At 38.3% G+C, this 20683-nt stretch overlaps 1 protein-coding gene across 23 annotated transcripts in view; it reads right to left on the minus strand.

Moving 5' to 3' along the window:
• LOC129770692 (protein tramtrack, beta isoform) overlaps positions 1-20683 on the minus strand; it is a 618642-nt gene that overhangs the window by 233209 nt on the left and 364750 nt on the right. For 19 of the 23 annotated variants that reach the window (XM_055773826.1, XM_055773801.1, XM_055773773.1 and 16 more), the window contains one exon: positions 6371-6531. In XM_055773826.1, coding sequence (XP_055629801.1) covers positions 6371-6511 — 141 coding nt within the window. In that variant the 5' untranslated portion in view covers positions 6512-6531. The remainder of the gene's footprint in view (positions 1-6370; positions 6532-20683) is intronic. The other 4 variants (XM_055773754.1, XM_055773745.1, XM_055773783.1 and 1 more) reach the window with 1 other exon arrangement.

A 20683-nucleotide genomic window follows, 5' to 3' on the forward strand; every position in this document is an offset into this window, starting at 1 on the left:
ACTTTTAATGTCGTAACGTTTTATTTGAACGTTACGTATCTTTCAGGTAATAATATGAAACTTGAACTATTATGGTAGTTCAAATATTCTATTTATAACAAGTTAATCTACCTAACAATGGTTTTAGGCTCGAATTATCTCCACCCAAATAGGTTTTTCAGAAAATCATCATAATTTTTGAACTTCAATAGTAGGGCTATGTTGTTTCATTTAGGAATGTAACACGGATTACATTTTCCTTTTCAACTGCAAACCGGAAACTGGCGCTTTTTATAAAGTAAAAAGCTTTAGTACGCGAAGATAAGCGCTTTGGTGTTGCATGTATTGACATAAACTTATATACAGTATCAGAACAAAGCCATTCCTTATACTTCTATTAGGCATGGTAGAGTTTGATGAAAGGCACAACTTGACAAACCTGACCCAAAAAAGTTATTCGATATACAATTTTGGACTCGAAACTGTATACAGTTTGAAAGAGAAATATTTTTTTTTATATTTCGAATATGACTTATTTCGAAAAAAAAAGTTACCTTTTAACGTTAAGGTGAAATATAAGTGCCTATTATAAGTACAGTGGGGTGAAAATCGTGACTTTTGAAGATTTAGTTGAGTTTTTACCAGGATTATTTTCTATCGATATTGCAGCAAAATTAAGAAAGACAGAAGTTGGGTGTCGAAGAACAACTTGTAGAGAACTAGAGAACTTTAATCCAATCGATAGAAACAATAATGTTTAATATGAATTTCTGGGATAAAACTAATAATGACATATTGAAAATTACCAACTTTTAAGTTTTTCACTTCCAAAATGTTATTTAAATACACTAATTCAGATGTTCCAGTACATTATTCTTTAGCGTACTTTTTAATGTAGATCCAGTTAGAGGCATCAGAGTCTGAAACAACAAAAAGTTCTATAACTCTGTCATTGTTGAAATTCAAACATATGCGTAGAACGATTTTTCTCATCAAATATGATCATCTATCATCTCCTGAGAGATTCTGAATAAATTTATTTTTTTCGTATGAGAAAGGTGTGACTTTAAGGAAATGGAAGGAATCAAAAAATTAAATTTTACTTTTATATTAAAAAAACGAAAATATATGCATAAAAAACGAATAGAACAATGTTTTTGACTCGATAAAAAACAGAATTCGATTATATACAGTTCAAAGTTCGTAAAAAGTTCGTAATGTATATTAGCAAATTTCGAAACTGTAAGAAAGTATGAAACGCTGTTGAAAACTATAGAGAAACTGCTATACGCGATGTCCAGAACAACAACTACATACTGCTTCGCATAGTAGTTTCAAAACAATTGATTGTTATTTCAAGCAATAATTCCAAGAGTACAAATCTAAACATTTAACTTTTAAACGATTTGTTGATAAAACTTGTCATTATCGATGCGCGTTTTTATTAAAAACATAATCGAAGTTACAGAAAGACATAGACAAGTTTGTTAGAAAATACATTATATCGTTCCTATTACACGATATTGCAATAAATTCGATTTCAGAAAGTTTTGAGGTAAGTTTACTGCTTGCTTTATTCACGTGAATACATTCCTCGTACAGCGAAATACAGCAAATATGTACAGTGTTGTCTACCGTAAATTTCTTGGTGGAAGGAGTAATATTACATATCAATCCAGTATATAACGTATGAACGTAAAGTTATGAAATATCATTAAAGATAATTATACGGTAATTCAAGTGAGAATGAAAATATCTTATAATTTATCGAACATTGCATCGCTCACCCAATCATCACATTATATTCACATAAACTTAAACTCAAAACATATGAAGGAGCGCCTTATGAATCTGCTTCAAAATAATGTCGACGATCTCGCGCGCATTTCTAAAATATAGGTTCTAGCTGGCTCAAATGAAATACGCTTGAGGAATTATTTGCATTCAAATTCAGTAGCACACACTGAATTTGAATGATTCAACTGCAAACTGGCACGTGAATCTCATATGCTACTGAACCAAATATACTGCTTACAGCCTACGTTCAGGGGATAAAAAACAATTGCTAGACTCTTTTCCAAATAGTCTCACGACTTTTTAGCGTTATGAGTACAAATTCTTCAGCACATATGGATGGACACAATCGTTCTCACTTTTATTTCTCGTGTGGTATCTTCAGCGCGAACAGCAGTTGCTCGGTACGTTAGTGTGAGAGCTTTAGAGCAACTGAACTGTTTTACGGTTCGTTCATTCAAATTTCAATGAATGGTGAAATCACTGCTGACCATATATATATATATATATATATATATATATATATATATATATATATATATAAATATACATATACATGGGATGGTATCATCATATATATATATATATATATATATATATATATATATATATATATATATATATATATATATATATATATATATATATATATAAATCTCGTCGTGTCTGTGGTCAAACTTCTCCGAAACGGCTCGACCGGTAGTGATGAAATAATGCACAAAAAACTTGATAAACATGAGAATAGGTTGTACACTATACGTGATACCACTAGGGTGCCGATTGTCGTATATTTAATACCGATTATGATGGCCCTACGCAAAAAAAATCTAATTTTTTGTTTTATTTTCAATTTGATCTCCAAGAATATATACAACACTTAAAATTTTCACCTTTTGAACAGCGATTTTGCATTTTTGTATAAATAATATCCAAATAGTTTAACCGTCGGTCCTCTTTCAAATAGATCGAATTTATTCAGGTTGCTAACTGAAAGATGGTGCAACGTTTGCTTCATCGTACTTTCATTCACGCATGCGCTAGTAACTTCAATTCGTCTAAAACCAGATGCATCGCCGGCAAGCTGGATGTCTTTTTGAAGGGCACCATAAATTATTGAAATTCTTAAAACCACAAAATACATTCACCAACAAGACGTTATCATGAGCAACGCCGACACAGCCATTGCTATTTCAGGCCAAAATGCAATACATTGTCATAGTATTACAGCGCGTGTGTTCAACAAAGAACGAAGTCCGGTCCAATATGAGTACGGCTGAATTATTTGGACTTTTTTTTCATCAAGGAAAGAATTCTATATTGGCAAACAACCATTAAATTTGTGTCGAACGAATTTCAGAATGCAAAAGTCGATTTCGACCTAATCGTGAAGTCCTATCGAGTTTCAAACCAACCGTATTCCGGAATATGCGTGACTGTTTGATATTGTTACCACAAAAATGGTTCATGGCCCCTGCAGTGTTCTTTGCCTTGAATGGTAGATGGAAAAGGTACCAATCGCTTTTCAAAAAAAAAAAAAAAAAAAAATTCTAACGACGCGATCACACATTGACATTGACATTAAAAATTGTTGGGTAGTGCCATATTCGCTTCAGCTGAGCAAAATATTCAATGCTCCTATTAATGCTGAATTCTTCAGTTCGGTCAAGTGCATTAAATACATATGCAAATTCGTGAATAAAGGAAGTAATATGGCTGTGTTCAGTTCAGAATATCGATTTGAATACTCCTCATTTTCGACAGCATAAACTTCGAACACATTTTCGTTCAAATTGTTTCGTTCGATCTAGTTTATCGATCACATTCCATTAATTTTATAGATCGTTGAGACATTCAAATACTCTTGCAATTAGTTATTTTTTACCAACGAACAAAATATACACTAGAAATAATTTATATGGCAGAACAACGTTTACCGGGTCAGCTAGTAACACCATAAAAACCATTAACTTTTAAGTTTTTCACTTCTAAAAAAACTAAAAGAACTTCTTTAAACTACTACTTTGGAAGTTTCATAACTGTTTCCTGTATTAAATTTTCTCATCCTTCAAATGGAAGCAACATAATTGTCCTACGTAATGAAATTTTTAAATTAAAACCTCACATTAAAACCTGTTGACATTCGAACATATGCGCGTAGAAGGTTTTTTTTTCCATGAAATATGATCCTCTATCACCTCTTGAAAGAATTCGGATTTTTTGTGTGGGAAAGGTTTTTTTTCTCTATTATAGTGACATTCAACACATTTCGGCTGGTTCGTCACTTTTGCTTTCATTTTTGGAAGAATGTCGGGAGTGAGAATTGAACTCATGATCTTTGCGTGAGAGGTATAGATTTTACCACTACGCCAGATCGGCTCCACGTGTGAGAAAGGTATTTCATGACTTTAGAGGGACGAATGAAAAATTTAATTCTTCTTTTATATTTTTTAAAGCCGAAAAATATATGCATAAGAATAAATGATTTTTTTTTGAAAGGATTATATACAGTGACAAGAAATCGGAGACTGTAAATAATCGAGTCCGCTTTGTATACACAAAAAAATCATTAAAATCGATCGAATCGTTTTGAAGAAGCTAGGTCACAAACACCGTGACACGAGATTTTTATATATTAGGAAAACACATTTTCTTTCTTCAGTAATTAAAAAAAAGTGCTAATTAGATAACGTCTTTAAAAACTGCCAATACAAGGATATGGAGAACTTTGTAGATGCATATGTTTGATGAGCTCCAAAATTCAATTCAAAAGCAATTGTCCTCAAAGTCCTACTTCAAGTTTCCGCCCCTATCTCGAGACACAGACCCCTCAACTTTTTTAATTTTTTTTTTGATAAACTCAAAGCCAACATAGCACGTGGGCTCAATGAACCATTTTGGATAAGATTTTTTGCTATGAACATCTACCAGTCACCAGTCGTGGTTGAAATGGTATATCAATTGGTCTGAACTTCAGAATGTGTTGGAGGCCCTAGAATATCTGATATTTATATAAATTCAGGGACAGTGTAGGACGTTACTACTTGGGTACGCTATTAAATAATATAAAAAGTTTAGTGATAGAAGGTTTCCTATATGCCGTGTTAGGAATTAACCCTTTCCCGTACAACGTCGAGTCTCACTCGTGGGTACTTGAATAACAATGGGCGCTAGAACGCTCAGCAGGCTAGTGAAATCACTTGATATGTGACGTATTAAATAATACGGGAAGGGGTTAACACCAATTATTTGATAAAACATTCATTCTAACAAATACAAACGTTACATTGTTTCCTTGTGTGGTTATATTCCGTGGAAATAAACGTAGTTTTTCGTGACCAGTACACTTTTCATCATAATGTTCCCCAGCCTATTCATATTCTTCGTTTTGTGGAGGTTATATTCAGAAAAATGTTTTTCCCCTGTTTCCACAGGGGTAGGAAGAGTGAGGGAGGGAGCAGATTTACACATTGAAAATTTATTTTACATGAGAGGCTCATAATGAAAGGGGTGTAAGTGACATCATCGATTTCCCTACATCGACTCTTTCTTTTGGTCATAACTTATCTGCAAACGCATTACCAGCTGTATTCGACAATGAGGTGAATAGATCAGAACATATCTATCGGATTCTATAGCCAACTCGAATTGTAACGTTTTTGCAATTGAGTTATTAACTAAAGAAAAAGTTGATGAAGCGAAAATCGATTAAATCACTTACACCCTTTTCCTTCTGAACCCCTCACTTATAATGGGTAAACTGTAGCACACATATGAAGAGCTTAGAATGAAAGGGATGTAAGTGACGTGATCGATTTTCTCTTCATGGACTTTTTCCTTCGTGAATAACTCAGCTGCAAAAACGTTCTAATTTGATTTTGCTATAGAAACCGATCATTGAGGTTCTGACCTATCGTTCCACATTGTCAAATAAGCTGGGAATATGTTTGCAGTTAAGTTATGATCAAAAAAAATCGATGGAGAGAAAATCGAACATGTCATTAATACTTCTTTCCTTTTGAGTCCCTCATATAAAAAAAAGAATATTTCAAAAAATTGGAAGAATCCAGTTTAAACTGGAACATTGGCAACCCTGGTGGCGAGTGAGTCAATATACGAGGGTACGGAAAAACAACGCAAGTGGTCCCGCTGAGAGGGAGCGGCCGTTGTTTTGGCTACCGGTAGATTTGAGTTATGATCAGCGGCGATTCAGTTCGCTCGAGCGAGCGAATGAAAACTTCATTTCAAGGGTGAAATATTTGAGTATTTTTTTTTCTCACTGGCGATAGAGAAACGTTCAGCGTTTCAATATTGATTTTTAATGACAGCAATTATTGTCAACACCTCGACACTGCGCGGGCTTACACACACTTCGTCCGGTCCAACGTGTGGCCCCGCGTAATTAAAACAAATGATCCACCTTGGAGACCACAATTTGCAGTCTTTCTTTTGCCCCCCTAATGACCGTGTATTGAGGCGTGTGCGATTCAAGGGAGACGGTAGCGGCGCGGTCACAAGAGACTCGATGAAGTGATTAACCTTGTGTCGATTTTTCTTAGCCGATGTTCGTATTCCAACATTCCAAACAAATCGAACTTACCTTGTGGGCTCTGATGGAGGCGCCCTCTGAGCAAGCTAGTGTTACGTCCACCAGACTCTCGTCCTGCAGCAATTGGCTAAACACCCCTAACAGGTTGGATTGATGATTGTTCCACCTCAAGCAGTAATGCTCACTGCCCATGTCGGTGACAGCTTACGCTGCTGAAATTAGAACGAAAACGAGAAAATATGATTAGTTGTTGGGAGTTGGTGCCCCGAGGCAAAGATAAACAAACGAACAAATGCAGAGAAAAGCGATCTTTCTCTTGCCTCCTTGGTTCCGTAGAGGTGCCTCCGCCATGATTGCGCCATCACGCCACCGATGGCGGTGTCCACTGCACTTGCACGATGCTTGCGTTAATTAAGGAAATTAGTAACCCACGCCTGATTTATGAATTAACGCGGGACCAAACCTACGGATTCCTTTCCATCGATTCATCTCGTGTGCATTTCGCGAAAGTGCCCGCGCTGATTAGGAGGGGGAAGGGGGTCGAGGAGACTGGATTAATGCAACGAAAATACGGAGAGATATGAGCGCGCGGTGCGAATCCGGCTGATCGTCGGAACACAATTCATCCAATTTGTACCACTTCACCATGCGCCTTCACGTGACCACACAGCCAGAGGGACTGCGCCTTGGTTCCCGTTCGATTACCTGTTGGCACCACAATGCACATCGGTCCCCATATTGTACCGGACGATTACGGATTGCGAGTGCAGAGGGAGGAAGTGAGTGTAGATTGCTAGCCGTTTGCTCACCACTCTCCTTTAAACCGGGAGCCGGGCAACTTTTACCTGACAGCAAACATGCAATCTTGTGACACATGTGTGGTGGCAGAGCATGATTCTACCCAGCTCCCAGCTTGAGAGGTTGAGCTGGGAGGTGGGAGAGGAGGAAAAACTAACAGACGACAACAGCATAACCTCCAAGCGACACACAGTTATTGTTACGTTCAGTTTCGTATTTACTTCTCTTAATTTCTAGTTGAGCTGATGAAACAAGTTGTTGCAGTAATGATGTTTTTTTTGCCCACCGTTTGTTTGTTTGTTTGTTGGTAGATCGGTTTGAAGTTTAACCATTATCCTGTCACGGGAAAAATGACAGTCGTAGCGCTTGGAATGTTAAGAGCATGCTGTACAGTGGTGTTGAACCATTTTTTACGAGAAAACCAGAGCGATGCCGAGTCGTTCCTAGCTATTGGAGTTGGTGATCGTTAACTCATTGGGATCAAACGTTGATTGCACTAAGCTTCTTGTGTCACCAGTATACGCTATTGAATTTATTGAAATGCTACCAAGTGTGGAACAAAATGAGAAGTGAAGAATAATTAGTATCGATACGTCGCAGATGCGGCAATGAATTGAGTGATTCGGTGATAAACTAAGTGTCAATTGGATTGTTATCAATATATATAAAAATCTCGTGCCACGATGTTCGTAGTCGAACTCCTCCGAAACGGCTCAACCGATTTTAATGAAATTATACACAAAAACTTGGTAGTCATGAGAATAGGTCGTAAACTATATATTATACCGCTAGGTAATTTGAACGAAATGGTGTCTTAAGCAAAGTTATAGGATATAATGTGCAGTTCTGCTAAAAAAGTACACACAGAAAAAAAAATCCTGATCGAAAAAATTGTAAATAAAGTTTAAAAATAAAATATAAAAAAAAAGAAATTAAAAAAAAATTTCGACACAATAAAGCCTACATTGTCTCTATCAAATGGAAAATATTTTTTAGGCATTCTAAAATTTGCACTTTTTTTTTACAAAAATTCTAACCTAAACCTCTAATACTACAAAAAATACCATTTTTTAAATACACTGAAAAAACATTGTAAGAACCTCAATAAATTTTTCCCAACATCGTAGTTTTTGTTAAATTCTCAAAAAAATATATCTAGCATATCAGCATACCGGATTTTTATAAACACCAAACTATCAATATATATATATATATATATATATATATATATATATATATATATATATATATATATATATATATATATATATAAGTTAACTACGAGACCAACCTTAACCCCCGAAGTGTCAACCCTGGGATGAACACGACTCCAAATTTACCTGAAGATAAGCAGTGCCCGCTCGAACAACTCAGAGCCCTACAACAGATACAACAACAACAAGCAGTTGCTCTCGAACTTTTAGAAAATAAGGAAACGATCCTAAATAAACAATGACAATGTTTGCCACACCGTAGTTAGACAGCAAAGATAAGCAACGAACAATAAGGACCGAAATAGCAATAAACGATTTAGATCATTAGCAGTATCTCACATTCAGGGAAAACACAACACAATGCCGATAATAGCAGCAATAAAAAGGATCGAAGGATCGATAGGGAAATATAGAACAAACAGGTAGAAATAGGAAGTTAGGAGTAAAATGTAATGATGAATAAAAATCAGTTGGTATTTTAGCTTCAAGAGAACAACATCTCTTTTATTTCAAATATATCACCTCCCGAACGTAAGTTATGTAACTTATATATATATATATATATATATATATATATATATATATATATATATATATATATATATATATATATATATATATATATATATATATATATATATATATATATATATATATATATATATATATATATATATATATATATATATATATATATATATGGAAACTACTGAACCGATCGACATGAAAATTGGTATGTAGGGGTTTTTGGGGCCGGGGAAGGTTTTCGTGATATTTTGAGACCCCTCCCCCCTCTCTAAGGGGGGGCTGCCATACAAATGAAACACAAATTTCTGCATTACTCGGAAATTAACCAAGCAAACGAAACCAAAGTTGGCATGTGAAAGTTCTAGGGTGCAATAAATGTTTCTATGATGGTTAGACAGTCCTTCCCCCACTCAAAGGGGGGGCTGCCATACAAATGAAACACAAATTTCTGCATTACTCGAGAATTAATCAAGCAAATGAAACCAAATTTGGCATGTGGAGGTTTTAGGATGCAATAAATGTTTCTATGGTGATAAGAAACTCCTTCCCCCTCTCTTAGAGGGGGCTGCCATACAAATGAAACACAATTTTTTGCATTACTCGGAAATTAATCAATCAAACGAAACCAAAGTTGGCATGTGAAAGTTTTAGGGTGCAATAAATGTTTCTATGATGGTTAGACAGTCCTTCCCCCACTCAAAGGGGGGGCTGCCATACAAATGAAACACAAGTTTCTGCATTACTCGAGAATTAATCAAGCAAATGAAACCAAATTTGGCATGTGGAGGTTTTAGGATGCAATAAATGTTTCTATGGTGTTAAGATACTCCTTCCCCCTCTCTTAGAGGGGGCTGCCGTACAAATGAAACACAAATTTTTGCATTACCCGAGAATTAATCAAGCAAATTAAACCAAATTAGGCATATGGAAACTTTAGGGTGCAATGAATGTTTCTATAGTGATTAGATACCCCTCCCCCCTCTCTTAGGGGTGGCTGCCAAACAAATAAAACACAAATTTCTGCATTACTCGAGAATTAATCAAGTAAATGGGCGGGACGAAGTTTGCCGGGTTAGCTAGTATATATATATATATATATATATATATATATATATATATATATATATATATATATATATATATATATAAATCTCGTGTTCGATGTTCGTTATCGAACTCCTCCAAAACGGCTCAACCGATTTTAATGAAATAATACACAACAAACTTGGTGATCACGAGAATAGGTCGTAAACTATATATTATACCGCCAGGATACCAATTACCATATATTGAATACAGATAAGGGTGGCCCTACGCAAAGAACAAAATTCTGAATCAATTTGGCTTTCAAAAAAATCAGATAACCTCAAATTTTGCCCCTCATCCCCTAATCTTAGTTGTGATTTCAGCTCAATAACAGATGGCACTACATCCCCTTCATCGATCTTTTGTCCACACATGCGTAACTAACTTCAATTCACCTAAAGCTAGGTGCATCACCATCATTGAATGAATTAAGAATTATTGAAATTCTTCAAATCACACGTGCTCGGATTGCAAGGTGACAATCGCGCTATTGTCATCAATTCTGATAAAATGCGGATAGCACGTGAGTAGAGTCAATGCGCATGTAGTTGAAAACGTTGCTGGAATCATGGTAAACGATTGCACAGCGATGCGAGAAATTGTGATTCGAAGAAGAAACAAGTTCATCGTCGACATACACCGTTCATGCGACAGCCTCCACCTTCTTCTTCAATGGTACTAACGTTCCTAACGTTCCTAGCGTTTGCCGTCTCAAAGTAGTATTATTTGTGTCATTCTTTTAGTACAGCAGAACCTCGATTATCCGCGGACTAAAATGAGATGCGGACACATAAAAAAAAAGATATTTCGGCATGAAAACTATGTTTTATCAATACAATAATAATTTATTAAACTATCTCTTTGCAAAGTCGTGTACACCAGTTGTCAGAAAATGTAAAGGCCACGGCAAAAAAAGGAGCCAGAGCCCACCCCTCACTGACAAAGGCCTATATAAATATTATGGAACTCGCTTCCGCGGATAACCGAAGATAAATGAAGTTCATCTGTACTTAGTAGCAATTTTTATGCCAAGAAACTCGCCTTCCTATTCTGAGCAGATCAGAAGAGATTTCTTTACGGAAAATCTTCAGTCATAAGTACTTCATTCAGTATCATTACACAATCGACAGAAGCGGCGCGAGCAAGAATACATTCCCTTGGGTGAAGCTATCATGAGCAATGCCGACACAGTCTTTACTGTTGCCTGTTGTTGTTCAGCAGACCGGACAGCGGAGACAGTTGATATTGATCATTGTTGGGTTATTTATAGAACAGCAGCCCGATGTTTCTTGCAGAGCAGAGCAGTTGCATGGATGAATCGATCTTTGTTCCACCGTGGATCGATCTCCATAGCTGATGATGATGGTTGCGTGGACGTAGTTATTCTATAACAACACAAAGATGGTCAATTGAGGGCCCTGAGTTTGAACTCACGATCGATCGCTTAGTAAGCGAACGCGTAACCAAGTGGCTACGAAGACCCCCTTTTGCGGTTTATGAAAAGAACCATACTTGACGAAGTTATCGTCCATTTCGTTTTTTTCGATAGTTTTTATGCATTTCAGTGCGAAAAAGCATATTTGCGTCTCAATTATCCACTTCTGAAATCATTCCCCTCCTCTCATCAGATGCTCTAAGTTTTTCTACGTTTTTGCATGACATGATTTCTAACAGCAACACGTTTCGACATGCATCTAAAAGCACAAAACAGCCACGCGCAACCAAAAAGGCAAAATGTCCCATCGCAAAGCAGGGAAACAAAAGGAAATTGAGTTATTTTATTGGGGGAATCTTTTTTTATGCGGTCCCTATCCACCGCACAAAAAAAGTTTTTTTCAATATGTGTACCGAACACGATTTTTTAAAGCTGCTGGTGAAGTTTTGCACGATTTTTTTATACGAAAGGTTTGCCTGTAGTAAATTTTTTTTGTGTAAATTCTCGCGTTTAACATGTTAGCAACACGTCAAGCTGAAAAGAAAAAAAAGTTTTGTAAATATGTCAGCTGCGATAATTTACACACTAAAATCTTACGAGTTATGCATTAATATGTAGTAACTTATCGAAGAAAACATGAAAAAGTTGTTGTTATTAAAAACTCTTCCCCTATAGCAGTGCACTTTTTTCGATGTATGGATGCCTCGTTGGTAATTATATTGGCTACTCATTTATTTTTTGTTCAGAATTTAAAAAAACATGTTTAGAGAAAAAATCATTTTATTTTTCAAAATAAAATATTTTGTTTCAATATAATTTGTTTTTTTAAAATCGTTTGATATTTTTTTTAACAAACATTCAAATGATTTCCTACATTTCATGCTATAACCAACACTTTGTAAGGCTTATAGTTTTTAAGTTAAGATTTTTCGAAAAAACTAAAGTCTTAAAAAAAACTCACTCCAAAACTATAAGAACTACAAAATGTTGATCAAAGGATAAAATATTTGAAATTATTTATGTTTTGATTAAAAAAAAAAAAAAAATCAAATATATGTAAAAAATGGTGGAAACAAATGTTTTTGAAAATCTATATATATAAAAACGGATTTCTGTCTGTCTGTCTGTCTGACTCGGAAACTACTGAACCGATCAACATGAAAATTGGTATGTAGGGGTTTTTGGGGCCGGGGAAGGTTTTCGTGATAGTTTGAGACCCCTCCCCCCTCTCTAAGGGAGGCTGCCATACAAATTAATCACAAATTTCTACATCACTCGGGAATTAATCAAGAGAATGAAACGAAATTAGGCATATTGAGGTTTTAGGGTACGACAAATGTCTCTATGGTGGGGCTGCCATACAAATGAAACACAAATTTGGTGGTTAGATACTCCTCCCCCTCTCTTGGAGGGGGCTGCCATACAAATTAAACACAATTTTTTGCATTACTCGAGAATTAATCAAACAAACGAAACCAAACTTGATATGTGGAGGTTTTAGGATGCAATAAATGTTTCTATGGTGGTTCGACACTCTTCCCCTCTCTCTTAGGGTGGGCTGTCATATAAACGAAAAACAAATTTCTGCATAACTCGAAAACTAATCAAGCAAATGCAATAAAGCCGAATTTGTCATGTGAAGATTTTAGGGGACACGAAACAATTTGATCATGTTGATTCTCTTAAATGGATGAACCTAAAAAAAAAACTTGTATTTGGCAGACTGTTCAAGAGCGCTTCTAATGCATCCAAAGATTAACACGTTGAGCTGGTTTTGGAAAAATTTTGGAAATTGGAAAATGATTTTTATAAAAGTCCCCTATTGATCCACAGGGACCAACGTAAGTCAGACAAAAAGTTCATATTTGGTCCCCTAGCTCAGTAAGGGTTTATCATTATAAATAAGCCGGAAGAACTAGTGTGTACCCGACAGGGAGAGGCAGGGTTGTTTGATAAAGTACCTTGAATGAAACGCTGGGCGATCTTACGGAAGTTGGACGGATCCTCAACCATGGCCGATGAAAAGTTGTATGTCGGCGTGTTCTTTTACCTTTTAGTGGCTTTGGTGGTCGACTGTCTCTCCATTTTAGCCATTCGCCCAAAAGTTTTCTATCGGTCGCAGCTGGGGAATGTTGGGAAGGTTGGCGGTCTTCGTGGCAATGTTTATCTCCAGCCGCTCCATCCTCCAGTGATATTTTGGCATAATGGGCTGATCCCAGGTTCGATATAAAGACCACACCACCTTCACAACTTTCGGCAAGCACTTCGTACTATATATCTCCCCGTTCACCATATGACTCGAAAGAAGAGCGGCTTGGACATTCCCTTCTGTCAGAGAAGGACCTTCTTCGAGAACTTGATGTGGATGATATATTCGACGTCATCGCTTACCTGGGGAACGTAAAGTACCCGGTCCCCTGCCATTCGTTGAATTCTAGCATCAAGTACATCTCGTCTTTCATTATGAGCACGAAAAGAAATTTTTCACCAGTGAAAAATAAGTTTTTCACATCTTTCGCCGGAAAGAAGTTTTTCACCAGCACCTACTCTACTCCTTCTGGGTGATTGCCTGCTGCTCAGATACGGCCGGTCCCGTCTGACACCGTTTGGCCGGTTGCTTCGATCTCCCGGCTTAAGGAGCGGCAGGGAGATGATGTTGTAAATATCAGATCGGCTATACCTGGCGGACACAAAGTGCCTCAGGATGTCCAAATCCTTCGCTATGGGGTGGAGCTTGCAGTATGAAAAAACCATTAAGTTGCTTGACAGTCTTGCTGCTGCAATAAAACAGCCTTGAATTATTTTTGTTGTAGGCTTAATAAACGTAAGATTTAAGGAAAATTTGTTCCATTAAATTATCTTTCATCGCAATCCAAAATTAGTCCATTTTTTGAAATGCATACGTTAACACTCGATTAAAAATGAATTGGAATTTTCGAGCATTCCATTCGGTAATTTGAAGAAAATTGTAGAATTTGAATCGTGCTTGCCAGGCGTAAATTCTCTGATTGAGTGCGTGATTTTCAGGCGTAATTAAAATCTAAACCACCGAAAAATCACAAATGAGTGCCGATACTTAGAAAGAAATAATACAGATCAGTTTAGACTCGCTAAACTATGGTTTATGTTCACAAAACGTATATGCATAACGTTTTGTTTTTTGTGTCCCGCGTTAGACCTCTGACCATCTGGTCACTTTATACAAAGCATTTCTAAACCACCGGTCTGAACCTGATGAATAGAGGTCCATCGGACTTCTCTCTTTTATTGCATTTGTAGTATCGTCCGTAAAGAAGAAATTGCAACCATCTGAAGGTTCGGGAAATCTGACGTGGAAATTATTCAAAATAGACTTGGAGAGCACCTGCATTGATGACTTTTCTTTTACTCATCACTGCCGTGGACTCACAGTATGCAGTCGGCTATTCATCGTTTCCTTGGGTAATTCGCTGCGTTACTAGAGATGAAATTTGCAAATTTTGTTTCATTCTAAAAAAAATATACGAAGCGAATCGAATGGAAAATTTAGTATACATACGTCAACAATGCGGTCGTGTCTTGGACGCCACTCCCTATATTTTGTTTTTAAATTTGCAATCCTTTGGGGCGATCTGTCGATTGCACAAGGTATACAACTCTTGTCCAGGAATTACAGGCTAGTAAATTTATAGATGTTAAATAAAGTGTCTTTTGGATCCTAGAATTTTTTTGAAACGCTCTGTAGTTGAACGGTGCAAGAAGAGTACGAATCGCATGGCAATGAATATATTAGGCTGTCAAAAAAGTCCTGCGGTATTTCCGCGAGGTGTCGTTGTAAGCGCGTAGTTCTAGTTGTATTCATTGTATCGAGTCATACTATAGCTTGTTGGAAAGGTATTTTGCGCTATAATATAGTCCTTGACAGTGTTTTGTTTGGTTAAGTCGTTCGTGAGTTATAGTGTCGCAAATATGGAGCAAAATAAAGAGAAAATCCGACATATTTTACAGTACTACTATGACAAAGGCAAAAATGCATCTCAAGCTGCCAATAAAATTTGTGCAGTTTATGGACAGTTTCCATTTCCACCGCACAACGATGGTTTCAACATTTTTGTTCTGGTGTAGAGGTCGTCAAAGATGCGCCATGCTCCGGAAGGCCTGTCGTCGAAAATTGCGACAAAATCGCTGAATTAGCCGAGAAAGACCGGCATAGTAGCAGCCGTAGCATCGGCCAAGAGCTGGGGATAAGTCATCAAACCGTTATTAACCATTTGAAGAAGCTTGGATTCACAAAGAAGCTCGATGTATGGGTGCCACACACGTTGACGCAAAAAAACATCTTTGACCGTATCGACGCATGTGAATCGCTGCTGAATTGCAACAAAATCGACCCGTTTCTGAAGCGGATGGTGACTGGCGATGAAAAGTGGGTCACTTACTACAACGTGAAGCGCAAACGGTCGTGGTCGAAGCCCGCTGAAGCGGCTCAGACGGTGGCCAAGCCCTCATTAACGGCCATGAAGGTTCTGCTGTGTGTTTGGTGGGATTGTCAAGGAATCATCTGTTATGAGCTGCTTCCCTATGGCCAAACGCTCAATTCGGACCTGTACTGCCAACAACTGGACTGCTTGAAGGTAGCACTCATGAAGAAGAGGCCATCTTTGATAAACAGAGGCCGCATTGTCTTCCATCAGGACAACGCCAGGCCAAACACTTCTTTGGTGACGCGCCAGAAGCTCCGGGAGCTCGGATGGGAGGTTCTTTTGCATCCGCCGTATAGTCCGGACCTTGCACCAAGTGACTACCACCTGTTTTTGTCCATGGCGAACGAGCTAGGTAGTCAGAAGTTAGCCACAAAAGAGGCCTGTGAAAATTGGCTATCCGAGTTTTTTTGCCAATAAGGAAGCGAGCTTCTACAACAGGGGTATTATGAAGTTGGCATCTCGTTGGGAACAAGTCATCGAACAAAACGGCGCATATTTGACTTAAAACAGATGATTGTAACTAATTTTATGAACAAATGAAAATTCAAAAAAAATACCGCAGGACTTTTTTGACTGCCTAATAGTAACTGGGATAAGTTAGAATTATCTACTGAAATAGAAACAAATGACGGGAATAAATGGCACCATACGAAACCAAGAAGTCCACTTGCATCGTTGACCATTTCGGTGAGTGTTGTTCCTTGCAGCCTATCAATTACACTCTAATCAATTATGCCAATTCCCCCCTGACCGACAAGGCAGCATGGCCTTTCCATAATTTATTTCCAATATTGTTTAAATCAGATTGTACACAAAAATCAAACTCGTGTTATGCCTGAATTCATTATCGAATTAAAAATGTAGATTTCCACATTATAATGCATATAAATTAGTTCGCCACCCCCCTGGGCCGAAGAACCGTGGAGTCCTCCCCCGCACTCGCGTATTTAAAAACACAAGTTACAGCCGCCCGAAGGCATGAAAGCAAGACGTAAACCGCGAAGGCGTGAGAAAGAGAAAGAGAGTGTGAGAGGTGCAAGCCAATCGTCGTCCCACATACAAAAACACACATACAAACATCATTCGATATACAGTCGTCGTTTCACGGGATCGCACGTTCCAATCGCGGCATATCGATCTCGATCGGATTAGCACACTTCCCTTCATGCTTGCGATATGTTCGCGCTTTTTGCAATCCTTCGACCTTCCTTCCCTTCCACATTGCCACCTTCCTACCAGTGTGCGCACACACCACTTCCTGCTTCTCGGCAAAATTCTGTGGCTGCGGCTGTGGTCAACACTTGTCCGCCTCCCCCGGGGAAAGCTGAAACGGTTGGATGGAAGCGCGGACAAAAAAAACCAACAAACATCGCTGCTATCAAACGAAAAACATAGTTTTAGAAAGGGGGAAGAGATATGTTGCTACGAGAGCTTTCCTGCACGGTCCACGGACTGTGCAAACGGACAAGGCCAGTGATCCTTGCGCTTCTGCAGCTTCTGCATCCCGTCCGAAAGAGAGACCTCGCGCGTGTGGTCAACCAGTCATCATCATCATTATGGCAAATGCACAAAGTGCACCGTGCAAATTTGGACCGTGGCAAGACGGTAAAAATTGTGCAAACCAATCGGCCAAAACTAAGCGCCCAAGTGACGCATTTTTCCCACTGTGCGGAGATAATTCCGTTGCATGGTTTTATGGTGATTTGTTCGATGACTGCGATAAATGTCGGACCACTATTTGCCCCGGACATTGGACGCTTTTTCCCGCCCTCGTCTCTTGTCTCGGCTTCATTTGCTCGCTCTGTTCACTTCTCCTTCGATTAGTGTTTGAAATTTTCTGTCGATTGGCGATTTTCCCGCTCCGTGTGGCATATCCATCGCACGCGCGTTCGATCCCTCGTCCGGCCCATGCCGTGTTCCCGCCGTCGTCCGTGGCCTTCGGCACTTTGGCCCAACTGCAACATAAGAATCGATCCGTATGTGCGAGATGAGTTTAATTTAAATAATTTATTTTCTCGGGATGCGAATTAAGCGAGCAAACGAGTGTAATGGAAATGAGCTGTGCAGTTGTCGGGAAGGGGTGGGAAGCAGAAAACGAAAGGGTAACAAGAAAGTGGACAAAAATCACTCCCGAAGGAAACAACCGCCGACGGAAGGTGACCAGAGAGGAGAGATATTAATTAAAATACATCGTAACAGTTGCTAATTTACATGAATTTGCTTCCTTGATCTTGTCGCTGATTGTTGCTACTGCTGCTGCTGCTGCTTCTGATGCTGTGATCATTGTTTTTGTTTTGAGAAGCCAAATCATACGCGGAAGTATCGTGCAGGAGAAACAAAAAAGTATCAGGCCTTCAGGGGACCGGAATTTCACTCGACTAACGTTGCGATAAATAAGCTCACACGTTAATTGTCGCCGGTGGCGCATTTTTCAAATATCACAGAAGTGCGAGTGCCGCGCCACCGTGGTGATCTATGCCGGAGCGGATGACCGAGATGAATAATGGTTCTCTAATTTAATCTCTGACGCACACCATCGGGCACCGGGGTCTGACCAGCAGTCGCGGGTTTCAGAGAGTGCCCCAGAAGCGGCCGTTGATTAGGTGCCCACAAAGTAGACAAAGTAGCGCACAGCGCAAGCAATCCAGGTGCAATGTGCAATGCGAACCTGCCTCCAGGTTGTGTTACGTCCACTGCACACTGGTGTGCATTAGGAACTGGGAAGGTGCCAGGGAATTAATCTGCGACGGAGAAGTGATTATAATTGAACGCATTTTTTGCTCCAATTCGAACGAGTGGTGCGTATTGGAATGGACTTTGGAGGATTGCGATTATGCTTTCGGGATGTCATAGAGATTATTTATTTCATGTGACATTTTCTAAACATTCACATCGCATTCGTAAGGTTGTCTAATCTTTGGGAGTATAAAATATGTCGTTTCGTTTTCAAAAAATGGTTCCGATTGTTGTTTCTGGAAGCTTCAGAGACAAAACCGTGTGCTTGGAACGTAAATTCTGGCAAACATTAAGCAATATTTGTGGGATGTTTGAATTTGCTGCTTCAATTGAAAGAAAACTGCAGAATGTTATACAATTCAAAACAATTTTTTTGCACTTCATGCGCAAATCTACTACAGAATACTTTTATAAATAGTACTTTTCTATCAATATTGATTGTTTTATCAAAACTTTTTGTGTGTCAGTTCTAAGCCAAATTAGAACGCATTTCACGTTTTTATAAAATGGTTTGAACCTTTGCAACATATTTATCGGTGAACGGGTTTCGATGATAAATGTGAATCAAATCAGAATTTAACGCTTTCGTTTGTTATGCTATACCATGTGACTTCCCAGTCTGAAAATTGTTTAAATTGATGAAACATGAAAACATTTCATTTTTCCATACATTTGCTCTTCGGTTCCTAAACAGAGCCGCCAATGTTGAACGCTTAATCGAGTGTCATGCTAGACCAGTGATTTTCAACCGGTGGGGAATTAGGTCATTCAAAGAAGGGTGAACACACACACTTACTTCGTTTCGAAGATGACAATGATGAGCAAAAATTGCCACAAAAACTTTATCGGATACGCTAACATTTGCGATCCTCGGCAAACATTTCCAAATCTGAAATGCAATGTTCAATTGAACAACTTCGCAATGTTTGAAAAACAGTGCGGAAGATCATAACAAAGGAAATTGTAAAGCATTTGTCACGATTTTTTACAACAATTTAAACTTGAAACATATTTTTTCCTATATCAAAGAACAATGTCCAAGGTTTGAAATGCCTTCCGGATGGCAGTGACGAAAGTTTCAGATCAATTTCAGAAAAAAATCATCGATCTACAAATGATCGATTATAAATTATAGTTGACAGGGTTGCCAAATATAATTAAAAAAAAAACAGGAAGAATGAAAATAAAAATCAGGATAAATAAGGATATCTCATATTGAGTTGTCCGAAAAGTTAATGTCGATTTTTGGGAAAATAAAAACATTATTTTCAATCAAATCATTATAATTTTATTTTATATCCATAGTTCTGTTTTACAATCTTTCACACATCTTAAATATTCTATCCTTCAAGGGTTCCCGGAATAAATCGCCACAGAAAACGACTGCAACAGAAACCACCGCTTATAAAATGTGTAGTAGGCTATAAATATTGTGGCGCGGTATTGTATTTCAAAACAAGAATTAACCGGGCAAACGTATCGCCCCAGGCAAACGTAACGCCCCGGGCAGACGTATACCGTCCGACGCTCGCTAGAGCTCGGTCGGACATTGCTAAAGGATCGTATCCTATGTTTCAAACTAACCGGGCAATCAGTGGATCCCAGGTTTGCGTGCGAGACACCGCCGCTTCCGACGGCGGGTCGGCGGTGGACTCGGATTGCGTCATCTTGGCGGCATGGGCCGCCTCGATTCCTTATCCTCGCCAAATGGGGACTTCGTCCCCATTACATTGTCCTCAGAATAAATTTCGAAAAACGAGAACAAGAGAATAAATTTATAATAGAAATGTGAGGCACATGATGTTTTTCCCGCGCCAAATATTTCTAGCCTACTACACTTTTTCTAAGCGGTTGTTTCTGTTGCAGTTGTTTACTGTGGCGATTTATTCCGGTCACCCCTTCAAGAACATGTTTACTTCCCCGTTGAAAACTGCTGCGAGTCATACATGTGAAAAGCAGGTTGCTTGGTAGTAGCTCATAATACAGAATCCATTCCTAATGCCACCATAAACAGACTATATCTTCGTTCGGGCGAAGGCCGAATATGTAAAAGAATTAAAAAGCTTGGTATAAATCCTCGCACACGCGAAATGTTTCGCCTGAC

The sequence above is a fragment of the Toxorhynchites rutilus genome, chromosome 1, assembly GCF_029784135.1.
Source record: "Toxorhynchites rutilus septentrionalis strain SRP chromosome 1, ASM2978413v1, whole genome shotgun sequence".
Taxonomy (NCBI): Eukaryota; Metazoa; Arthropoda; class Insecta; order Diptera; family Culicidae; genus Toxorhynchites; species Toxorhynchites rutilus.